Source organism: Lagopus muta, chromosome 8 (assembly GCF_023343835.1).
Source record: "Lagopus muta isolate bLagMut1 chromosome 8, bLagMut1 primary, whole genome shotgun sequence".
NCBI lineage: Eukaryota > Metazoa > Chordata > Aves > Galliformes > Phasianidae > Lagopus > Lagopus muta.
Genome location: NC_064440.1, coordinates 7,453,932 through 7,480,072, shown reverse-complemented (window position 1 = coordinate 7,480,072; position 26,141 = coordinate 7,453,932). Strand labels below are relative to the sequence as shown.

General features: G+C 37.5%; 1 protein-coding gene across 8 annotated transcripts in view; it reads right to left on the bottom strand.

Annotated features, from left to right (window-relative positions):
• DPP10 (dipeptidyl peptidase like 10) overlaps positions 1-26,141 on the bottom strand; it is a 355,631-nt gene that overhangs the window by 126,597 nt on the left and 202,893 nt on the right. For 7 of the 8 annotated variants that reach the window (XR_007378432.1, XR_007378431.1, XM_048952390.1 and 4 more), the window contains exons 2-3: positions 23,444-23,558; positions 17,913-18,008 (exon numbers count right to left, since the gene is read on the bottom strand). Coding sequence is in view for 6 of the 8 variants with exons in the window: in XM_048952390.1 (XP_048808347.1) it covers positions 17,913-18,008; positions 23,444-23,558 (211 nt within the window). In the remaining 2 variants the exon portion in view is untranslated. Of the gene's footprint in view, positions 1-17,912; positions 18,009-23,443; positions 23,559-23,653; positions 23,675-26,141 lie in introns of those variants that run through there. The other variant, XM_048952393.1, reaches the window with a different exon arrangement.

The window sequence follows — 26,141 nt, the reverse complement described above, 5'->3', positions numbered from 1 at the left end:
ATGCTGGCATTTAGACACTGAAATGTACGTGTAAGTTAAAAACCTATCATTGGACATTTAAAAGCTACTTTAGAACTGAAAAGAATTGCAGGTCTGGATGCTATTGCTAGCTATTATAGTTCAAAGACGCCACAATTTCTTTGCTTATATTGTCTTCAATTGTTTAGCCTTCAGTATTTTTTGGGGACTGTTTATTTAAAAATGCCAGCCAACAAAGGAATTGATATGTTTTGAGGCTAGGTTAAGAAGAGGCTCTCTTCCAGCAACGTGTACTTCATCTCCATAGAGCTTCATTCAGTAGAAACACCAGTGCATGAGTACGCTCTTTGTAAAAGCATCACAGTAACCAAAACTTACTGAGAACCTCAAATAAAAAACATCTCTGCCTATCACTGTGCATAACTTAAAATGTAGCTTTCTACTTTAATCAGAATAATTTTCATGCAGTTTTGAGCACATGCATAAAAGAAAAACCCAGTGTTCAGCACATAAAATCAAAACCTAACTCAAAAACATACAATTGCCATTAAGCAATCAAGCATCTCTTTACTTTGCATTCGATTAGGAAAAGAAAGAAAAGCAGAAAAACATGCTTTGTAATTCAGAATATGCGAGCATTATCAGAGAAGGTTAAGCAGTGTGGATATTTCAACTCACTTCATGAAAAACACCACTCTGAGTATCTGTGTGATTAACTGCATAGCTTCACATTACACACCTTGGCATTTCTGAGCCATCATGAGATGAAATGGGAAAAAGACCACTCAGCATGAATTCTCATTTTAATTCAAATTAACTAAATAGCCATTACACCAAACTAAGCACACAACTGTTAGTCTAGATACACCGTAAACATTTGTGGATTACTCCTCATAATCAGTTAAATCCAATTAAAAAAAACCAACAGTGCAGGAAACGCCTTTTAGGATTTAACATATATTACATGGAAACATGTATCAGCAAATTCTCTTTTTAGTATTATTAAACTTTACCCTTAATTACTACCCAAGAACTTTGAGTAAAGTTTAACTCTTTTGATGAAGGTTTTTCAGCCCTGGAATGCATTTCTGTCAGGGTTTGGTGTTGCAAGGTAGTCATCACTGTAACATGCAAGAGATATAAATTGCCATAACAAGGCTTGTGATGGGCTTCAAAAGCCATACTGCTGATGGGGAAGAGTGCCCTGTAACAATTCTAACACAGGAAAATTAGTAAAGAAATCCAACCTCATCTCCCAGGAACACTGTCTCCTTAAAAAACAGAAGACTGGAACAGACACCAAGAAATCATTTCTCCCCTTCCTCAAATTCCTTCTTTCTCTGATCTCCTTTTTCTCACAGCTTCCCTTGCGCTGCTCAGGATCAGCTGGTGTGTTTTGGGCAGACACTGGTCTCATATCTGTTCCTTTAACCATGCTTTTTTTCCACATCAGAGAATGGTCTCAAGGCATACAAGTAGTCCTACACAGTTAAACTCAAAGATATTCTCAGGAAGGACTCACGATGAAATTCAGCAGTCCTCCCCCCATGCATGTGACCAACATTGAAATAAAACATCTCAGTGAGTGATCAGGGTGGAAGCTGGAACTCAGCAACAGCTTTTCACTCTCAAAACCTACTCTTACTAACCCACACTACTTGCCAGCCCAGACATAGCCAAAACCATCTTTTGCAACTTCAGAGGGTTTTTTATTTATTTATTTTACAAATAGATTATTTTTTTTCTCTTTGACCATCATTCCCATTTTGTCAGTGCAATGCCTTAATTTACTCACATTAGAGCAGGGACAATGATTCTGCCTTTCATTAACAAAAGCATCCAAGTCTCTAAAGGAGCAAAATGTATTATCTAGACACTGAATAATCTTCTTAAAGTCAGTATTTCTGCAGTTCCAGGAAAATAAATAAGTAATAAAAACCTACTCAAAGGAAGCAGCTCTAGTTAACAACCAGTTCATATTCAAATTTGGCCATCTCTGTACAGAAAGGACATTTGAGACAGGAGCAGATCCAAAGAAGGGCAACAAGGATTGTCAAGGGTGTGGAGTATGTGCCCTACGAGGAGAGAGCGAAGGAACTTGGGCTGAGGAAAAGAAGGGCCAAGGGGAGATGTTATTTCTCTCTTCCAATATCGGAAAGGTGCTTACAGCGAGAGTGGGGCTGGTCTCTTCTCACTGATGACAGTATGAGGGGAAATGGCCTCAAGTTGCACCAGGCTAAATTTGGGTTGGATATTAGGAAACACTTCTTTACAGAAAGGGTTATTAAGCACTGGAATAGGCTTCCCAGGGAAGTGTTTGAGTCACCACCCATGGATGGGTTTAATAACCATTTGGATGTGGTGATCAGGGATATGATTTACCAGAGGACTGTCAGTTATGGTAGCATGGTTAGGTTGTGATTGGACTCAATCTTTAAGGTCTTTTCCAACCTGAGCATCCTTATGATTCTATTCTATGATTCCATGATAAATTTTGTTCCAGGCACAATTATTTTTTGTAATGGAAATATGCATTATAGCACTCGAGTTCTTTAAAGAGACAGGTACAGCACGCTTTCTTGAAGTATGTGGAAGAAAGTTGCCAGTAACACAGGAGATGATGCCTGGAGGTACAGCTACCTGCCTACTCTTCATGGCCTTTTAAAACACAGCAGCTGAATGAGGTGGTCACCAAGAAAGACTTGGAAGTGAGAATTACAAAACTGTGCCAGACAGAGCGTGAAGAAAAGGCTGGCTTATCCCCATACTCAGATATAGCAGCTTATTTTGTAAAAGAAAAAATACATAACTTCTGCTGACATTACAGTTTTAACTAAACATAACTGTAGGTAGCTGTCAAGCAGTCTTTGTTTCTGATACAAAATCAAAATAAATATTTTTGACTGCAATATGTATGTTTATTAATAAACCAGTCTCAATACAGGTAAGCAGATAAGCTTAGGCAGTTCATTCCAATTGTAAATGATACACCGTTAGTGCAATTGATGTAACATAACTAAATACAAAGCCAGAGATGTGCACTTAGGTCTGACAGCTCATCCATTTCAGCACAACCCATGCCATTCAGACAGGCTTCTTCCATTTCACAGCTGTGTTCAAATAAGACAAAACATCATCTTTTAGCTCTCAGGTTTTTTTTCCTTTGTCATTTCATATCATGGGTTTAATTTTATTTTAACATCCTTCTTTGTAGCAATTAGATCTCTCAGTTTCTTAGAAAACCAATTACAGACCCAAATGACAGCTTTCACCCCCATCAGCATTGTCTTCAGTGTCTTGATTAATTGCCCATTAAAATAGATGAAACGACTGAACTTACATTTTGAGATCATTTTTTGTTTGCATTATGGAAGGAAATCTAAATCTCCATAGTGACTTGCTCTTTTGGCACTATCATAATTACATGTTTACTAACTTAACTACCTTACCAGCATATTCACACTGCTGTGGTGGAGGATCTGTCAGGACTTTCATCATCAGTTCTGCAGTGGAGCAAAAGCCACAAAGAAAACATTTATCTCACAAAACTCAGTATGCAAGTATAAAAGAAAGCTCCATAAATGCAGAGAATTTTTATCTTAGATAATAGTGAACCAGAGACAAAAGGAAACAGTATCCATCAACACAGTAGGAAAAAGCTGATTCATATCAGAGTGCCACGTTTTCATTTTTTGTGTTACACAAAAATCATCACGGAAATTGGCCTGATAGCTCCTTGCAAGCCATTGCAACAGACTGAAGATTCTGCCCTTGAAAAAGAGACTGAGTTTGCAGTCTGGCACAGTTTTGTAATCCTCATTTCCAAGTCTTTATTTGGTGACCTCGTCATCCAGCTGCCTGCTGCTGTGTATTAAAAGGTCACAAAGTCTGTGGAGAGAACTACACATCAAGGCACCCTCCCCTGTGTGACAGGCAACTTTCTTGAAGTATGTGGAGCAAAAAAGTATGAAGTAGTTGTGAACTTTTTCACTGAGGCTTTCAGAGGCTTTCCCTCTGTTCCTTGCAGATCACTGGAGTCACCAACAATGTTCTTTTCTAGCTGTCAAACAAGCTGAATCTTGACAACCTCTGGATAGTTTGGATCCATACACCCTGTCCTTCTGTTCAACAGAAACGGAATCTGGAGGAAGGTAAATGATAATGTGCATTCTCCACTCGAAGGAAATCCAGAGGGAAAACAAGCAACTTCTTCCCCCCACCCTCCAATTCGCTCTAGTACTCTAACCCTTTAGAGCTCTGGGTTTGGTTTGGCTTGACTTAAAATTATGTCTTATCCAGCAAAGGTTTTTGTCTTATTTCCAATACTGCAGAAGAAAGTCTGCTCCTTTGTCTGTCTCTTCACACATACTTTGTGTCCTTCTATATACTGGACTCAGCCTTTGCTCTTCTGCTTCACAGATACCATAAACACGTTCCCTATTTCAAGGAGATGCATTTGCCATCAGCAGTGTCTCTCAAAGAGCACAGAAGACTTCTGAGCCAAGCTACTGATGAAGTTGAGCTGGCAGTTTTATACTGTGAGTAAAAAAGAATAAACAGAAAAAATGTTGTTACATCTCTATCAATATTGCTTACACATGAGATCCATGATTCGAAGTTTGAATGCAAGTTTTTTTTATATCTCCATCTTCAAATAATCTCTGCAGTTCACAGGGATGTTTCCCTTAGCAGTGCACCTGCCAGATGCCTAGACAGCTCCAAAAGTAAGAAGTAGAGGCTAATATTTATAATTTACTTTTGGGAAATTAGGGCTCTTCGATCAATCTGATTCAACTCCTTTTACTTTGTGCTGATCTTCTATCGGTTACATATCCTGCTTAACTGCCATTTGTATCCATATGGACATACTTCAACACTTTCAGTGTGAGAAGCAACTGTCAGCAACTTATCCTTGCTTGCCTCGAAGATGTTCAGTCTTATTTTCCTATGCAGTTTCCTGTTTGCAATCAGATTTGAAACTCTGCATAGAAGAACAGTTTGTATTCTGAAGCTCATTGGTTCACATTGCAAACATGTAGGAACGGTACAAGGATCAGAGCTCATATGTCTATCTCAACTTTAGGCCAATAAAATCTAATCTGTGGTTAACCTTGTAATTGTTAACTAGGGTGGAACAGGTATTCAGCTGCCAGCTAAAGGCAAACAGGAAAAAAGGACTGACAGGAAGCAGACTAGATATCTCAGGAAGAGCCAGATACGAGATGAAGAACCACTGCTGTATCACAAGGCAATTTCAGCTAAACGCAATAATAGTATTTACAAGATTTCATGATAACATGTCAGTCAGTGCCAAAGCATTCACAAAAAACAGAACAGAAAGCCAGAAGGGAAAATAATAATAATAAAAATAATAATGTTTTAACATCAAAGATTCTCTACCTTCAGTAACATCTCACATTTTCTTTAAAGTTTTAATAATTAATTGGAGTGTAGACTCTTCAAAGAGTAAATGAATAAGCCCCATTAACACTAATGGAAGCTGGACATGCTCAATGGGGGAATATATTTCTATCTGTATGACTAATCAGCTTCACAAAGCTCAATTTTTCTGAAGTTATAACTCGCACTGTATGGGCTGAGTACAAAGGTTTGTATTCATTTAAATTCAAATTAGGCACTTAGAAAAGATTTTTCCTTCATTAGGAGATCTGAACGCAGGAGATCCGTTTGCCGTTATGTTAAACACATACATTGTGAAATGCAATAAAAATAATTACCCTTATAATTAAAGGTTGTCATTGTAAATGCTTAAAAATAAACATTATTGAAATAACTTCTATTTGCTGTTCAGGTGAAGATATATTCTGATGATTCTTGTCCGTTATTTAATGCTCTCCCAAGGAATCACCAAGATTTTTCTCCATCAGCAAACTGTTTTTGTATTCATAGGTTATTTGTATTCTACACAGAACATGTCTGTATTAAGACGGTGAACTGATGGCATTTCAAAAATGAAAAACATGTTCATGATTGTTATTTTTTTCCCCAATTATTCATTAAATATTTTGATACAGCAGTAAGCTTTATCATTGGAGAGTGGGGAGGAGGGAAACCATGATCAACCCTTCTAGGAAAACATAAGAGGACTTAGAGATGTCCATCTTTTTTTCTGACAATGTTTGTTTGCTAAGACAAAACACCTCCCAGAAAACCACAGCCTGCATCATATTTCAGCACCATCTATGAAAAAATACAAAGCTCTCTGACAAGGCATGCAACTGATCTCCTTTGCCACAACAAACCAGAGCTTCCACGCTCAGCACTGTGCATTTGCTGGTGCTATCCAAGTCAGTGCCCATTTTTCTCAGCATCAGTTTTTTCCATTCTCCAGATGACTGAATGATTTTCCTCAGCCCTCAGGTCTTCATATTTGTTTAAACATCATCAGTTAATAAACTCCCAAATAGAGACTGGCATAAAGTCTTTCACAAAGAAAAAACAAATGATATTCCACAAAGTCTTAATTAGCATCACTTAGTGCCCCCAAAAAATAAACACCTCCAAGCAGTCACATAAAAGAATGAAAGAAGGTAAATTATTTAACACCCAGTTTTATTTTCCCAATAAGAAACAGAATAAGTGATATAATATGATGTTAATTCAGTGTATTCTTTAATCTATAGCAGTACTCAGGATGGTCATGGGATAGAAAGCACTTACTCCTTAAAGAAAGGCATAAGGCATACTGTCTTCTACTTCCATATACTGTTTACCAAAGGGAGGGGGAAGGAAATGGTCCCCACAGTAGGAAAAACTCAGCTCTTGCATTTTTAGCTTTCTTTTTCCCAGTACTCTGACAATAGCTAAGAAGACAGAAGTGTAATTTAACTTTATAATGTATACCAGAATAATACAGTAGAACCATTGCTATTATTTGTGATTATGTGTTATTTCCATTATCATAACACATATAGATTAATTAAGGTCTTAAAAAAAGAAAAAAAAACACGCAGATTTGTAGGCAAGTTATTTTCAACACAATTTACCTTCACAGGAGCTCAAGAAATAGCTGGAAAAGGGAGCACAGTATTAAAATAGAGGAACATTTATGTAACATTTTAGATGATCATTCTAAATGACTAAAAAAAGAAAGAACTAACTTGTTAGAACAGTGAGTCCTTGACTCCAGGAAGATAAGACACAATGCTGGTAAGAAAGTGGAAAAGAAATAAAAACTCCTAACTTAAGTAAATTTTGTTACATTTGCAGTAATCCAACAAGCAAAGAACTAGCTTCTCCCTTTGAAGCAACTCATAACAGAAGCTGTAACTTTTAATTGACTGTTGACCAGAAAACAAAACACTGAAGTCTGCAATTCATTTTGTATTACAATACACTGGAAATCTTCTGGGTTTTTTTTTTTTTTTTTTTTTTTTAATGAGAAGATTTCTCAGAATTTCAAATTGAATATGCTAAAATATTTGCTTTAGAATGTTGAAATGTTCACTGATAATGTTAAAATAGAGTATTTTGGCATTAGTAAAAGAGTGTGAATAAGTAATATAAAAAACATTACAATAAGTTATGTAAAAATGAAATGATTAAACAAAAGAAGAGGATTTCAACACAGATACTTTCTCCCAGAATGTAAGAGAGCTGAAGCAAAGTTGTTTTTTTTTTTTTTACCTTATTCACAAAGCTTCCACAGAAGTATGCCTTAATACCAGACTTGAAGACTTAGAAAAAGTCAAATAAGTCTTTTGACAAAATATCCTCAGTCAACCGTCACTGTCACTCCAAAGCCAACTCGTGCCCACTGCACTTGAAAAGTTGTCATCATCATCTGACCACTCGGTAGTGATCGATGAGCCATGGCAGCCAAGTTCTCAGTAACAAAGACAGAAATATCCAAAAGAACAACAAAGAATTAACAAGCCCATTTCTACAGACAAGATTCACATCACACTCCAGGCCTAAGAACATAAGAAGCTGCCTTCTTACCCTAGAAGCTAGTTGAGTTCAATTACTATATTACTTTTGACATGACTATTACTGCAAGCATCTGCCTTGCAGTAAAACTCAGATGCTTGATCTTTGCTTCACTATTACTTACAACAAAGACTCTGGCTTTCACTGACAGTTTTAAGTACTTTCCACTTTTACTTTCAACTTGTAATTCACAGATCTGCAGCAAACTTTAGGCTTCCTAGTAGTTTTGACTGAACTTGACTTGACCTGTCATTTAGAACAGTCTTTGTGCTCAAGGAAACTCTCAACAATGGATAAAAAGACTTAAAATTCACAAGTGACTTCATTATTGAGGGCTTTACTTGCAAAAGGTATCATGGAAAACATCAGCTCAAACCGGATTGAAATTGAAGCCCTCTCAATATGGGAGGCCTATATATAATGTAAATCTAGTCTTCCAGTACATTTTAAGTACTTCTTTCTTACAGTATAATGTTTTAGGTAATTCGTAGTCATTTTTTTCCCCTCAAAATGCTTAAAATGTGATTGTCTCACTAGAAAGGCTATAGGTTTCCACAGTCCTAGTAATGGATCAAAATCATTTTAAGCTTACTGATTTTGCAAAGAGACACACAGCTGCTACGCTGATTACCAGTTGGCAAGTGTCTCACACAAACTGCCTAGAAACTTTGTCATAATGGATAAACAAAGATATCAGTTGCTTCTGGTTCATCTCAATCAGACAATCTCTTACAGAAAATACGCAGGTCACATTCAATTTTTGCAAGAGTAAATTAAAAACATGATTAAATCAGAGCATCAAAAAAGTCATCATTTAAAGTTTGCAGCATTTTTTTTCTTATTACATTTCACACAGCTACAAATAAATACATAGCTACAAAGCTCAACTTTTGGCTAGATAGAACGCCTGGCAGGTCACATCACTAGATGTTCCTAGGGCACTGTGTCAGGGGGATTGGAGCATTAGTAGGCTTCTGTCCAGTTTTGGGGCTGGACACATGAATGACACATCGTATCGGTGCCCATACCACTAACCTTATGTCTCCTGCTTGTTGCAAGGGCCAGCACTCATCTCTCAAAAATCAAGAACACTATGATTAAACGAAAATTCTCACTGTTCATGTCTTCCAATAAACTGCCTGAAGCTGTACACAAAGAGAGATGTCTGCAGTGGGAAACTCTTGCACCCTGCAAAAACTAGTGCAGTACTAAAACAAGCTTCTGTAATCTCCACTTGACAGTCTCCCTTCATTTCTCCTTTTTCCTACTTCCATACTCCTTTTTCCATGTTACTTTCCAAATTCCTCAAAGCCATACACTGCCTCCTCCTGCTCCCATCCTTTGGGTCACAGATATACCTACAATATTTGACTTTCAAGTACAAACATTTGTCAGGCAAACTTGATCAACACCAGCACTGATGCACTGAACAGCTCCTCAAAGCAATCTTGTCCCAAACATACTACAGCCAGAAGTCCATCTTTTTGCATCACACTAAATTATTCATGTACTAACAAGATATTCACAAGAACAAACTTAGCCTGGAAGCTGTATGTCTGAATCACCTCACAACATCGGAGATGGGGGATCTGTTCAGATATTTAAGGAGAAGCACCCATGGCACAGAAAGCAAAACAGAGCAGGTAACAGATGAATGAGTGGCAAATTTAAATGAGCATCTCTGAAATCTGCCATTTGATCCAGAATGTAAAAATCAAGGAATACACAGTGGAATCCAAAGACAGCAAAGAAAAAAGGAAACATTCAATAAACATATCTGTGTAGATAAATCTATGCTTAAAAAGTCATTTTTATCATTAAATAAGCATTTGAACAATACAGAATGGTACAAAAAGCACTGCTGCCTCTTAATTCAAGAAGAACAGAACCAACAACAAAAATTAAGGATTAGATATGAAAAATTTTGTTCTCTAAGGATGACTTTTAACACTGTAAAGTTATTAATCTGCTGCAAAACACAAGTGAGTGTAGAGGACTTGTTAGAGGACTGTCTAATCAGAGAAGAAAACTGAAGGAAGAAAGATTCTCTCAAGGTGAATGGGAACAACACAGCATCAGCCAACAGTGCTGTGCTGTACCTATGGCAGAAGGTACCTCCCTTCTCACACAGCGCTCCTTCATGGAGGTTCCAATTGCTGATAAACAGATTAATGCAGACTTCAGTGAGCTTACAAGAAGGCTCACTTAGAAACTCACACAGAAAAATTAGCTGCACATGTAAACAGCAGCTTTCAAAGCGAAAGTTAACTGTTCACTACAATCCCAACTCAAGAGGAAATGACTACAGCTCCAGTTGGTAATCCAGTACTGTTCTGCTAAGGAACATGAGGAAAACAGAACAAAGTGACACTTCATATGTATGTAAATAAACATGCTGAAACATGAGCATACACATCTCTGAAATCCTGATATTATAGAAAGCAGATGGGCACGCTGGAGGAAACTCAGAACTCTTACACAGAAGATGAAAGCATTTGCTTTCATTCCATTACTTGCAATCCACTATTTAGAGTCTTTCCCCATATGGTAAAAGCATTTGTCACAGAGAACAATAACCTATGAGTATTGACATAGCACATTCAATTTGCGCTCATTCATATTCAGGGCTGTTTTCTCAGTCAAAAATGTATTACTGTGAAACAGGCATTGCTATGGTAACTGGAATAGTAACATTAGTATGTTTACTATGCTCAGAAGACTTTTACTTCAACAAATAAGTAGGAACTCAGATTTAATAAGTGTCTGGTCTGCTTTCCTAGGATTTACATATAAGATTACAATACTTAAACCTCTGAAAATTAGGGTGTTATCTATAAGGATTGCTTGGAAAAGGTAAATCATTCTGCTAACTTCTTCTGACATGACATATATATTCTGCCCAAGTATTTTCTAAGTAAATATAATGACCTCTTTGTTAAGTCTTTAATGTTTTGAGCTGTGAAACAAATCAAAAGTCAATAGGAACATAAATCTTAAGAAGGTTTGTAAGGAGTAACTGTATTTTTGGATAAAGGTGGCAGAAACTCGTCTGTTGTTCAACTAATTGGAATGTCTAATTTTGTTTTTCCACACTTACACCCCAATTTACAACTGTGAATCCTGTTCCATCAGATTTCACTGAGCACAGAATCAGTTTACGTCTTACAATGATACAACTGCAAGTTGTTCCAAGAAATAAAGATTTCAGGAAGATAAATTCAAAATACTCTGCAACATGCCAAGTGAAGAAAAAAAAAAAGATTGGAAAACAGTGCTCCTTCTCTCCCACCTCCAAAAAAAAGAAAAAATGCTGTTGTCAGTGGTATCAAACAAGCAAAGAAGAGAAGTACAAGACAGCATAGAGGCCATACCTAATACAATGCTGTATTTGTGAACAAAGAACATCTGTGAGAGAAGGGAGATTTCTAATGAGGTGTACTAAGTTGTCAAGTTGTCACTTACAAAACACAAAAGTGGCACAAGTTAATGGCTTTGAATACACATCACTATTTAATGCTTATTAACAATCACTAACACTGACACCAATATCGATGTAGCAGTGTGGCTTAGCATAGTTTATCTGAGCACCAAGATCCACTTTTAAGCAAACAAATCACATGGTGCCTTAGAGACATCAGTAACACAGGAACAGAAAGAAGGACAGTACATGCAGCAGATCCAAATAGCGTGGTTGGGAAGGGAAATTCAGTTTAAGAAGTCACTAATACTACATAGACTGCACATACAGAAGAATAGTAATTTAACAGGAAAGAACGTCACCAGTTGTAATACAACAATTAGAATGAGAACAAAACTTTCTGAGCAATACAACATGCAACTTCTCAACCTTAGGGCAGAGGATAAGAGGAGGAAAAGAACAGTCCTCTGTCCCTCTCCCACAGGGAAGATCTCTGCTGCCAGCTTTGGCTACAAAGCCACATGTAATTAAGGAAAATTAGTACACAAGTTGAGTCTTTGAATCTAAAGCACAACAGCATCTCTGCACCATTGAAGAAATTTTTTTTTTCCCACACTAAGAACTATTCACAAAAAAGGCCATCTGTTTTCTGATAATCTTTAAGACAAATTCTTTTGTAAGGGTGTGTTACATCCACATGAGACTGTCCAGGTTCTAGTTCTATGCCTTGCAGTCCTACTTGCAATGCTGTGTAAAATAATCTGTTTCTATTTTCTGTTTGCATTAAGGTTATAGTATATACCTTTATATACCTTATCATCTGCTTTACATGCATTCTTCACCAATAATATTTACAAATAAAATTATCTCATAAAAAGCGAGATGCAGAGAAAAGCACCTAAGCTTCAACTAAAAAAATAAAATTAATCTCTTTCTCAACTAAGATTGGTCATTGTTTGAGAAGGGGACCACAGAGAGTTGCCGCCACAACCTCAGGCCTAGCAAGCACTTACCAGCTACTACTGACCTGAAGGGAAGCTTTCAGCCTGACTGCACAGTCTCAAACTCCTCAGTTCAATTTGCTAACAAGAGAAATTCATCATGCTGCTAACTCAATCCCTTTTATGAACAGTTTTTTGTTTTTTTTTTTAAACACTTTATTTTAGTGGAATGGTGCTGATAAAAACCTTTATTCCCTTATTCGGTAGTTTCTGAGAAAAAGTTCATTCAATACAGAGATACTCCATCTACCTTTCCACATTCTCTAGGTCTTTTCCAAAACCCTGTCTTACGATTTGACAAAAACTGTGAGTATAATTCACACCAATGCGACTGCTTTATGAAAGAACAGTTTCAGATAAAAGCTTCCAAATATTGGGGCTCTAACTGGGGAACGATATGGGGAATCCAAGTCCAACCAGCCTGCACCCGCCTTTCAGAAATAAACCCTTCACAGTGAACCACAGGCAACAAAACAACTCCCTGGCCCGGCTTCCAGCTCCTAAAAGATAAATAATGAAAGCTATATCCAGAGTTGGCAAGAGTACCACTGTATGTACATACCTCTCTCACTTCTTCCCAAGTCCCTGCCAAAGCACTAGGGCATCATATCACACTCCAAACATCTGAATGCCAAGCACAGACTGAAAACGCTCATGTACACAAAGGCTGCCTTCCAAGTCTGGCTGCTTCTGACTCTCATGTGGGAGAAAAATAAATTAAAAAAAATAAAAATAAAAAGACTTCCCTCTTAATGACACCCATTATAAATTACAAGAGTAATACCAACATGTATAGCTATGTAACTGTAATATATTTGTCTGCTTTTCAGCTCTAACTCAGCAGCAACTTTCTGGAGCAGAATTTTCTTCTTGTTCAGTGATGGACTGACTCCTTACACTTGATGCATACCCACAGGCAAACATTCCATGCTCAGCTCTGATGAAGTTCACATTCACATCGTGCACGAGAAAAACTCCCTTAAAAATGTCAAATGGTTTAAATTACAGCTTCCCATGTGAAGCTGGCACAGGTTGTACTATGGAATCTTGGTGTGCTTTGCTTCCCAAACCACTTTCATTTTTATCATCCATAATTTTTAAAGCAATTTCAATGGTCTTCATGCTGAGTTTCCCAGACTCGATTTTCATTCAGTTTTTCAGGATAGACTAGAGCCATCAGAGACTCAAGGAAAAAAAGAGCATTAGGTCCAGAAAAACACCACTAACTACACACTTTACTCTCTAGGTGATAAAGACAGTGCACAGCTGGCATAAGGTGCTAAGCCACAAATAAACGTATGGGAAACTACTGTCCCACTTGCTCTTTAAGGAAGCCTAACAGCAAGAATCGTTCTTCAGTCAGGTAATGTCTTGCCATGCTGGCTTTAGCATGTAGTCTACAGATCTTTGCAATGAAGAGACTGTACAGCTGTAAAACATGCTTCCATCCTTAAAATAAAAACTGCAATAAAAAAAGCACAGATACTACATTGGCAAACCCTGTAAGTGTTTGCAAAATAAGATGTAAATGAGGAGCAAGAGTTGCTCTAAAAAGCAGTCCCTTGGTTCCACTGATGTTTTCAAGGATGGGCATCAGCCATTCCTTCCCCCTACATGCTGATAAAATTGATGCGTGAGATGGAATAAAGATGACAACATCAAAGCTAGTAAACGTTGCTCAGAAAATAAAAGCCATGTCTCTGCTGAAGGTAATACAGGAAATTTGGAAATAATGGAAAAAAGAGAAAAACAAAATAAGTCTTATATTGTTACAGTTCTCAAGGCAGGGAGAAAATAATTCTGACTTGGGGTAAAATCGTTTATTACCATTTTCAAGGAAACACATTGAAATTTTTAAAGCAATTTAGCCCTGCCAGAAACATCAGAGTCTTCCTTCTCCTATTGCTTCTGACTCTCCACCATTTCCATGTTTTCTCTCTTCTTTCCCCTGGTGCCAAAGATAGAGGCAGCTGCTTCATGCGAGATGAGACATTTTAAGATAAAAGAAAAGGGTCCTAAAGGGGAAGAGAATCCCTGCTATCATCTCCTGTTCCCCTCTGGACATTTAGTCCCCTCCACAAAACATCACTGAAAACCTTTCCTAGCTATTCCCTCCATGCTAGCGCCTACCAGACAACCAGTCCCAATATCTACCCTCCTTCAGCAGCACTGAAAAAAAAAGCAGTGCATTTCTCTGCAGAAATGGAATGGAATTGCATCAATTTCCAGAAATGTGAACGGCCTTACACATCCCCTTTGTTCTTAACTTCTCCCTGCAGGACTCTGCTGCAAGTGTTACTCAATGCAGGAACAGCCAGCCCCACCAGAGGCAAGCAAGGCAGAAAGAAATTTTCTTTTTATCGTTTCACCATTTCAGCAAAGCACCATACAGAAGTTTTATTTTAAACAGATGCCCAAATCCTTCTCTGCTCTGTAAAGCACATCTGCACACACTCAGGTGCTTTGATGAGCTTTAGCACAACACAGGATCCCAGGGCAGCACCTGCTGCAGGCTGTCACTCAGGCTTCAGGCTCTTCTCCAACACTTTTAATTTAGATACACGAAAAATGTCTTGATGCACTGACAACATGGCCATCTGAAGGAATACAAACTAGCAGCCAGCATGCTCCCACGTACAGAACAGGTTGGCAAAGATTATCTAAACATCAAACTCCCATGTTAGCAGAACAAATACAAGCAAAGTTCCAAAATTTTGTTATCACCAACAGCCAGGGTCCCTGATGGTAAAAAGAAATTAGCAAAGATCTAGGGATTAGACTGCAAACCTTTCAAGCCCTCAGAATTTTTCACAAAGCAGCATAAATATTTCCAAGTTGATTCTTAAAAGAAATGAAAAAAATACACTGAACATACCCTTCAGTTTGATTCAAAGATTCAGCTGCCGACTGCCAGTGGTGGCACATAAGCTATGATTCATACACCAGTTTATGAAGAAATAACAGAGCAGTGACACAGCTGTATTAGCTGTAAACTAGCTGTATCAATGACAACATCACAAATCATTACCTTCCATTAAACATACTGTACTAGCGCAGAGGAGGTGGGCTCCTCGAAGAACTGCCAATATGAAACAAGATTCTATGCCTGACCTAAGGCAAAGACTGGCTCCTGTTGCAAAACAGAAGTAATATGATAGACAGGTCAGTCTCACAACAAGCTTTTTGGCAACAGAATCCATACGGAAAGATTAACTCAGTACTTCCTTCAACTCAACCACTCTGAAATTTTTAACCTCCATTACAATGTTGTACTCAGACTGAAGTAAAGGAAGCAGTAGCAGTTACTACCATGCTACTGCATGCTGTCAGATTTAAGTACTTTCATTGTGCACTGGCAGCATTAAGTTCTCACTTCCCACTAGGAAACCTTAAGATCATTAATGTTAAGTGAAGATGGTCTCTCATTCATCTTCTCCAAAACCACATGAAGGAACAGGAATGCTTTCTGAAATCAAGTGCTTCAATTTACAGAGAACTGGTGGTTCTGTACACTCTCTGTAAGGTCATTTTAAATATCACTAGGGATCAATTTATAACTGAAGAAAAAAAAAGCATACCAAATTACCGAGTGATTATTTTCAAGTAAAATATTAGCCATCATCCATAAAGCAAGAAAGAAACAGAGGGATGTAGATACTACAGACATTCTCAAGCCTAGAACCAAGTAGGTAAGAAAAAAAGGTGTTAGAGGATGGTATTTTTGTGAAGAAATGATAAAGGAAAGGTGTACCTTAAAATGACAGTTGATCAATGGTAACACACTTTTAAAACTCCTGTTGAGGATTTTTTCTTTTCCCCTTGGCAACATCTGATTTTCTCAGACAAAAGAACAGCATTTCACTGCAGCTTTAATCGTTTGGATTATTATTTACTGGTGGCAAGGGGACTCGGTTTCAGGCAGAAAAGGAAATGGACTGTACAAACATATATAGGACCTTTTCTTATTTAAGACTAGATTATTTTAGAGGTAACTACACAGGGATGGTATTTGTAGGGGAAGAATTTAAAAGCAAGGAAGTATTGGGAAGAGAACGCTGAACAAATTCATAAATCAGAAGGTAAAATTTTACTGAATCGCAGCAGTTAAACACAAGACCTTACCTAAGATTCATACAGCACTTGGAATCCTAAAGTCAAGATTGGACATTTTACTGCAAATTATCTTCTAGACTGCAGAAAATGCTTACAGCAGAAACTATTATTTCAATCTCTCTTCTTGACCTTTCCTAAGAGGTCAAGATGATAAAACTTGGAGATAGATACAAATTATTGCATCCCAAGAGGTGCATAAAGTAGTAATAAGTAGCTACTTATTTTCCACCAAAATGTTTCTGTGCAAAGCTCAGAAGCAGTACTTACCCTCCTAATACCAAAGGAAAGGGCCCAATGGTCCCCCTGTAGCCCTAGACTAATGAATGCTGATTATTAAGTTACGTATTTCATTCTCCACACACATATAGGCATCATAGCAATCATAAAAACTCCCATTTTTCCCTTTCTTTTTCCCCCTCTAAAAAACACAAGACTTGGTTGTTGGGTTGGTTTTTTTTTTTTGGTTTTTTTTGTTTTTTTTTTTTTGTTTTTCTTTGGCAAATAAGTACATACAAACACTTCACTGCTAACAAGTTCTCACCCTGGCTGAGAAAAACACCTCTAGAAAGCCAGTACTGCTAATAAGACAGTGAGTGTTTTACCAAGTTGTCTAATACATTCAATAAATAGCAAGTTTGTAACTGTACAACTGTATCACTATCAGAATGCTTACACCCTCCGTTACTTTGAACAACACAAGCAGAATTATTTTCCGCCATGAGTTTCTCCAGGTGGATTCTGAATGCCACAAAAGAAATGTATTCAAATGTTTACCATCAAATTCAACATCTTTTTACCACACTTGGAAAACTTTACAAAAGAAGTTTCTTCTTTCTTTTCCTTAACACAGGCCATAGAATAGAGTTCAAGAATAACATAGATAACATATTTTGTGTTACTAATACTACTCATTTGCTTTCTTTCATTAAAAATGTGGTATTCTTTAATTATTTATAAGTTCTATGTAGATACCCAAAGTAGAAACTTAAACGTGGTTTGTAGACATTAGAAAATTGCTAAGAACTGCCCAAGCATTTCAAAAATACTTTAAAATATTTAAGAATAATTCCAGATACAAAGCAGATGATTCAGTACTCAAATTCCCAAATTTGAGAATATATTAATATAATAATATACAGTTAATTGATCGTCATTGTGAATCCATCAACAAGAACCAGTTCTTAACAATTCTTCATCAGTGCATCCAACTGAACCAGTGGCACAAAGAGGAAATTTTACAGAGTTCCTACATGGTAGAGATTTGAAATTAGAAAACCACTTCTAAAGTTAATGAAACAGATGTGATTCAGAACTACAAGGAAAAGCAGGACAATGGAGAATTGCAAAAGTTAAGATTTTAACTGGTTCTTTTTCCATGACTGGGCAATGACATTACTTAATAGTCAAAGCAATTACATAGGTTCCAATTATATGAGAAGTTATACACTTACCATTAATCCATTTGGCTTCTGGATTATGAACTATGAACTCCTTTCTGAAGAGATCTTCCAAAGACAATCTGGTTTCAGAAGAATTTGCAAACTCATCTAAAATAAACATAACAGGATCATTTTACACGGTTATTAAAACAATATATTCTGTGTACTTTGCAAAACATTGGAATTAAAGAACTAGAACACATTCAGAGGTGCTGCTGAAATTGATGACACTGCACTGCTCTATCTTTATTCATTAGAAAGAAAAGTTTCATTTTTCTTCAGTACAGCTTCAGGAAAAAAACAAACCACCACTAACACCTTAGAGACATGACAGGTGAACTGTGAAGTGCTTGACTATTTACTATTCTGGCAATGTAGTGGCACAGGTCCTCCTTTACACACCTCTATTCCACAAGAAAACTGATTTCAAAGCATTACAAGAATTTCCTGACAGACACAGCCAGTATTAATTTCAAAACTAACAAAGCTCCTAAAATCATTTCTGTGATTGAGAAATGAGAAGGAAACTCTGCCAAATCCTGCTTTTCTTATGCTGTAGGTTGAATAAATCATAAATAGTAGTGATTCAAAAGCGTACTGCCACACACATGCAATATCAGAGATAGTATTAAAGCAGATGTCCTATTTTGCTATCAAAAGACGAAGTTTCCAATGAATATTCATACACAGCAGCTATGCACTTCACCTAACTGCTCTAGGCTACTTAGAAGAATAGCAGTTGCCAAAAGCTGTGTGCTATGTCCCCTGTTCACTTAGTAAGCAACCAACCAGATAACTGCCCACTCCGGTCTTGTAAGCATTTTTATCATTACTCAGCAGGATTATTACAGACTATGCAGCATCTCTTTGTTCTGTGAACTTTTCTTCCAATATATCAGCATCCCCAAGTACATTCTCTGTGGAGAGAAGCTTTCTTTTGGTTAGAGTTTGGTTTCATCTTTATAGATGGCTGGTAGTAGCACCACTGATGACAGACCCATAGCCAAGAGTGTCTTGAATCACAGCAAGCAAGGAACAATCTTGTCATCCTTATGCTGACCCAATGTCCTACAGCACATTTTTTAACTAACAAAACATGCTTTGGAAAGACAGTATGTAATGCCTTTCAAATGAAAATGTGACCCCCTCACAGCAAATGGAGATCATTACAGTTCAGTTATCAGTGTTTGTTCACCCAAATAGCTCAGTCGGAGGTCTGGTTGAAAGCTGTCTGAAATGAACAACAATTGTTTTCAAGCCTTTTAAGTGTTCCTGCTGCAGCCACTTCATTTAGTATTAATAAGGTGCATCTTTGCTGCATTGAAGACAAACTCCTTTTTAATGCACACCATAAATTAAGGAGAGACAAGGCCAACACAGACACCCATGACACAGTGAAGCAGTGTGTTGATGCACTCCTCCCACAGCTCAGTGGGAGCTTGCAAGCATTTACTCATCATAACCAGCTCTTCTCACACTTGATATCTTATGAGGCTAAGCATGAAGAGTTTTTCAAATCACCTCTCACAAGACAAATGTTCTAATCCTCAAATAAGTGTTAGGATTCTTCCTACCTTCCAGGGATCAAAACAACCTGTTTGGGTTGGGTTTTTTTTAGCCTCCAAGTCCAGCATGGGACACAATGCCCCACTTATAGTCTTAACTGAGCTTTACAGCAGAGTAGCATTATCTTTAATGATTTATACCTAATCCTTCTGTTTACACGTCATGGTATCTTGTTAGCTCTTCCTTCTGCTACACACTGAATTTTTATCTCCTAAGTAAGCATATGTTGTATTTGTGGAGCTGAGTAGAGCATATATAACACCCCCTGCATTCAGAATATTTAACAGTATCAATGCTAAGGTCTTTATATGCCCATTTTCCCTACTCTGACAATACTGCAGATTCTGTTATTTTTGAGCAAAACGTTGATTTGACCTTAAAAAAATAAAATACTACTCTAAGTTCCCAAAATGCTTACTTATGTATAGTAAGATAAATTGTACATCATTTCAGCTCTCTCACACTATACTGGGTTGATCTTTCTACAGCATAAGCATAAAGTGGTATACAATTCTCAAAGCACTTATTTTATTTCTGAAGACAGTTTTTTTCCATCCTATGCTTATTACCACATTACCAAATAGCCTACTCTGTTTTGCTTCCATTTTAAATTTTACTGAATCATCTTCCACTGTTCTCCCACTGTTTCCCCTGTATTTCTATATTTTGTTCTGAAGCTACATACACGATATATAGAAAATGAACACTGATTACAAAAGTTACAAAGAAAGTTGGTTAAAAATAAAATGGCTATATTTTTTGATTATACAATAAACACCTTAACAATTCAATAGCTGGTGTATGTTCATTCAAAATGACAAACTGTTTGTGTTTAGGAAACTACAAGACTGCAAAAGTAGAAAATAATAGCTTCACTCATGTTCTTGTGTTTAGACACTTTCAAGGCCAGGCTGGACCAGGCTCTGAGAAACTTGATCCAGCTGTAGATGTCCCTGCTTACTGCAGGGAAGTTGAACTAGATAATCTTCAAAGGTTCCTTCCAACTCTAAGGATTCCATGATTCTATGATTTTGGCAAATGAGTAATTAAGAATAGTTTAAGCACCTCAAAGTTTACCTTCTAACTTAGAAACTAAAACTAATAATATAATATTATATAATAATATATTATTTATAATATATAACATATAATATTTGTAATATGTAATAATATATTATTTACACACATTCTTTACTGAATTTTCTGTGGGGAAAAAGAAAGTTAGACTTGTTTGATGTTAAATTATGCCTGAAAAGCAGAAAACCAGCACTAGTTAGCGGTGCACAAGCTAACAGATCTAACTGGTAATTGGCGTAGTCTGTATAACACTTACATGAGAAAGGAAAAAAACTTGACTGTAAGGAGATATCAAAACTTGCTTGCTAATATACAGAAATTACATGGAGACTATAGCGTATTAAAACAGAAACTGAATTTCTTTGGCAATGAATATCTACTTACTTTCAGTTTCTTTTTTATTTATTTAAAGAACAGCATGAAAAATGGCATGGAGGGGTTGGTCCCAACTTTGTTTTAAAGATTCTGCTTATCTGTCTGGCATATCAATACATACGATTCTGCCTTAACATGATTTTCATTGAAATGCTTTATAACAACTAAGCAGGCTTCTAAGCAGCTGCTCTCTAAAATCATCCCTATATCCTCAAAAAGAAGCAGAATGAAGCACGATAGCACTTACAAAAACTGTACCAAGTCTAAAAGGCAGCTATCACTACAGGCAGAAATGAACAGGCAAAGAAATCTGCTACTTTAAATAGCAACATTACAAATGAATTACAAAACCAAATATTTATAACAACAGATCTCTAGCACCTCAGCATTCAGCACTTAGTGACAGAAAGGGTTGTGAGACAATCTGAGTTTTTCCACTTCCTTATGTGCTAGATATCCCAGAGTCACCTTGGATACATATTCAGAGTCGGAAAGCTTCTGCTGCAGTGCTCAGCACCCTCCAGGAAACTAGTAGAGTGTAATAAATAACTTTCAAAAACATATTAATCATGCATTGAAAGAGGAACAGATTAAGGTCAAAAGTAGGGAAAGGAGCTGTCCTACAACATATCTACGAAGCTTTCTTTGGTAAGCATTTTTAACCTGCAAGAAAACCCGTATTATAAAACTTAGGCCATTCATGGAAAAAGGCTGTTATTTATATTAAGCTCTACAGTCTGTTTGAGATATCTTAGAACATCTGAGCTGACAGAACTAGTTTTCACTCACATGATTTCAACTGAAATGTAGGTCCCAGATCACATCAAGTTTTCAGGTAAACTCTCTGGGTTTTCTAACGCTCCAGAGACGTTGTACTTCGCTAAGCATTATTTTATTATTTTTTTTTTTACCATATTAAAAGGAAATTAACATTTCCCTGGGTTGTTTATTTCTGTTTTTGATGAGTGTCTTCAAAGACTTCCATTTACATTTTTACATCATTAATAATTCTGTAATATTAGAGCCAGAACTGATGTTTATTACTGTGAATTCCACCACATTTTTTAGATTTTACAAGCCTTAAACAATCCTCTCCTTGAAAAGAACAGTCTTCTGCCTTAGAGTGCATCAGGATATGCCACAAATGGCCTTTCAAGTCTGTCTTTTCTTATTCCCTGAAGAAAATCCTGTATCTTGAGACTACAGCAGCACATCTGCTTTTATTTTTTTCCAAATATCGTAATTAGTAATAGCTAAACAATCATTTCTTTATCACTCCCTTGGACAGCATTATGCATACTTAGATACTTCTACAAAACGGGAAACAGAATGAACCACAATATTCCTACACACTTTCCTTAGCTGTCTCACTCCCTCTAAGAAGAAAAGTTTCTTATAATAGAAGGGACCTATAAACATCATTGTATCCAACTCCCAGCTTTATACAGGACTGCCCAGAATCAGACCATAAGTCTGAAAGCAGTGCTTAAATGCTCCCTGAGCTCCTACAGGTCGGGGCTGTGCCCGATCCCTAGGCAGCCTGTTCCATGCCCACCATCCTCTGGGGCAGGACCTCTCTCACCCCCACCAGACTCTCCTCTGACAGCTCCATGCTGTTCCCTTGGGCCCTGTGACTATCTCAGAGAGCAGAGCTCAGCACTGCCCTCCACTCCGTGTGAGAAGCTGAAGCTGCCATGAGGCCTCCCCTCAGCCAGCTCTGCTCAGCGCTGAGGTAACCCAGGCGCCATAGATGTTCCTCACGCATCTTCCTCTCTAGGCCCTCCACCATCTTCATGAACCTAGAGCACTTTGAGAACAGTATTAGAAGGCAGAAATATCCCCTTGGATCCTGGCTCTGTGCAAAGGAAAACATCAGTTCAGTTTTCTCACTTGTAAAACGAGGACAAAGCTTTCCTACACCTTTTCCATTGAGTTTACCATCTTCCTTTCAGCAGCAGTACACTAGTACAGTTTTTCATCCACAAACCCACCAAGCTTCCCTTGATTATTTCATTCGGTGGCCAAATGGCCTGAAACCATCTGAAGGGCATTTCATTAGTATTTTGGTTTATGTAAATTGAACACTTGCATAACAAAGTCCAATTGGCCAAAGACCAATATTTGTTACATAGACACAACATTCAAAGTTGAAATTTTATCACACTTTCAAACCTGACAGAAAGAACTCAATTCTGGTAGAAAGAACTCAAAGATTCTTTAAAATTTGTGCAGTGATTCCACTAAGACACAAGTGACAAAAATAGTGCACTCAAGCTCATACCCACTGAGTCTAATGCTTGTAGCCATCCCAAGGCCGATACAACCCTAATGACCTACTGCTGAAGCAGTAGTACTTGTGCTACATAAAGCCTCCAGTAGCTCAGAAGGCCCTATGAGTACCAAGTTTATAGGAGTCAGAAGTTAAAAACGCTTAAGGGAAAGATGTTTTAAAACATATGTGTCATTTTAATGAGTGCATTATGAATCATACATCTTCAGTAAGATAAAATAAAGAACTAGGTTACCTGGTGTTAAAAGAATGACAGACATAGTGATGAGTGAACAAACAACTAGAATCACCAGCAGCGCAATAGCAATTCCCTTCCAGTTCCTCTGCGGAGGGCTGTTACTTCCAAGTTCCTACAGGAATGGAAAAAAAATAGAAGGAAAAGATCGCATTTCATAATCACATATTTCTAGAAATATTATTGATAGGAAAACTGCACTGCACATACCCAAAACTACAACACAGGAGATGATCACTATCCCTCCCATCTCAACAGCAGACATGCATAATTCCAAAGGTGCAGACGTTATCCCCCTTTAATAGATGCCTTTTTTTCTTTCTAGATAAGTAATTTTATATCCCTACGAGACAACAAAATGAGCTTATACAAGCTGTCCAAAATATGACTACTCTTAAAACGTGCTGAACATAACATTCTGGACAATACCAACTAGCAGTTTGTAAGATAATTACAGAAATAAAATGCAGCAATTTACTGTAATTCTACCAACTTGGTATGGACCATATAGGTTTAAATATACATCTTTTTTAATGTACCCTATTAAACTTATTTGTAATAGAAAACATTTACAAAACTGCCTGAGGTTTCATCCAAAGCTGAATAGATCTTCTTCCTCTATACAGTAGTTCAGCTGCGAACTGTTCCCCCACTGTAACTTGTAATAAATGTTAAACAAATGCTCCTGTAGCTACTAGCATTCATAAAGCTATGCTCTCTGTGGTTACATATTTAACTTGTATTAACAATGTGATTAAGGTTTTTCAATAGCAGCAATGCATTGCTTATATTCACAGTACAACTTAAACCAAACAACGGTTTAGCACTTAACACTAGAGTGACAAAACCAGTTCAGCAATTATTTCATGCAATCTTAACTTGCTTTGATGGTAATCAACAGTTTTTCTACCCATATCGAGTTATCTGCCACAATTAGCCATGCACACCCTTAGTATCTCCAAAATAAATTGCTGTGATAACACTCACAATGAAAACAAACTTCTCAGAAGGTACAATTTCAGCCTACTTACAAAACTGAGTCGCATTACATAAGTGCTACACAAGTTATGTGCAACAATATCTTTAACAGTGTCTTAAATTTTATTTTTAAATCCTACATCTCCTCATTTCTACCTGGGAAAGGTCCTCTTTCCTAGGAAATTTAAAAGGAATTTCAATTCACAGACTGTAAGCAATCCCACAGGGGAGTCCCATAGCAACCCACAGCCTAAGGCAGCCCTTGGTGAGCACCTTGAGCCTAATGATAAATGGTGAGGGGTCTGGAACACAGGCCATATGAGGAGAGGCTGAAGGAGCTGGGAATGTTCAGCCTGGAGAAGAGGAGGCTCAGCAGAGACCTCATTGCTCTCTATAACTTCCTGAAGGGAGGTTGTAGTGAGCTGGGGGTCGGCCTCTTCTCTCGTGTCATTAGTGATAGGACCAGGGGGAATGGTTTCAAGCTACAGCAGGGGAGATTCAGGCTGGACATGAGGAAGTATTACTTTTCAGAAAGGGTGGTCAGGCACTGGAATGGACTGCCCAGGGAGGTGGTGGAATCACCGAGCCTGGGGGTGTTCAAGGAAAGGCTGGATGTTCTGTTGAGAGACATGGTTTAGTGGGAGCTATTGGGAATAGGTGAACGGTTGGACTGGGTGATCTTTTAGGTCTTTTCCAACCTTGGTGATTCTATGACCCCCAGCTGCTCTCCTCCCCTTTCCTCCAGGTGGTTAATAGAGTACAGTACTCACTCTACCCCCACTTCTTTTTAATAATCATTACACTACTCTTTGGTGTTGATACCAATGAAACTACAGATAACTGACAAACTGCCAGCATGCACAGCTTGATCTCTGAGCAGCCATGGAGGTGAAGCCCAGCCACTATTAACCAACAACACATCCCCGATACCTGTATTTTGTTCACTGAATTCCCGATTTCCAAACAGACCTGTCTGCTCACCTCATTTTCTTCACTCCCACCTCATTTAAAACTAATGAATGCTACAACTTTCTATATAGCCTTATAGGTGGTTGGTCTTCAAGGCTGCATGTCACTGTCGTGCATCTGTTTGTTAATCCCTAGGCTATAAGGACTGGATGGTGTCAAGACAATCTCAATTCTTTCACGGACTGGATATACCTGAGATCCACAGTGCTATTTTCACTCAAGTAAAAATTATTTTGATCTTACTAGTACAGTCTAGAAAATTAGGACTTATCCTAAACATAATAGTATAAGCCTTACTCATATGACATTTATTAGAGTTCAATTGAAACAGAACAGCAGCTTGTATAAGCAAGCTGTACTGAAAAAATAGTAGTTATTCTGAGACTTGTAGAAGCCTATTCCAGAGGACTGACTTAAAATGACAGAAGCTGGACCACTTGATGAATGTCCTCTGTACCAAAGCTTCTAAAAAAAAAAAACAAAAAAAACAAAACAAAAAAAAAACTGTGCCATGTCTTCATTATGCAGAAGATTCTCCTCTGCAGACATGAATATTGCTCAGTTACTAAAAATAAAAGCATACTTTAAATGCTTCAACAAATTTTGGCAAGGAAAACAAGAAATGGATGAATCCTATACTGAGCATAGAAAGCTCACACTCAGTGAGAGAGAAGGTGGGAAATAGGCATAAAGGGAAAGAATTATTTCTAAGAAAAAAGTGCTTTAATTTAATAACTGGATAAAATTTAGG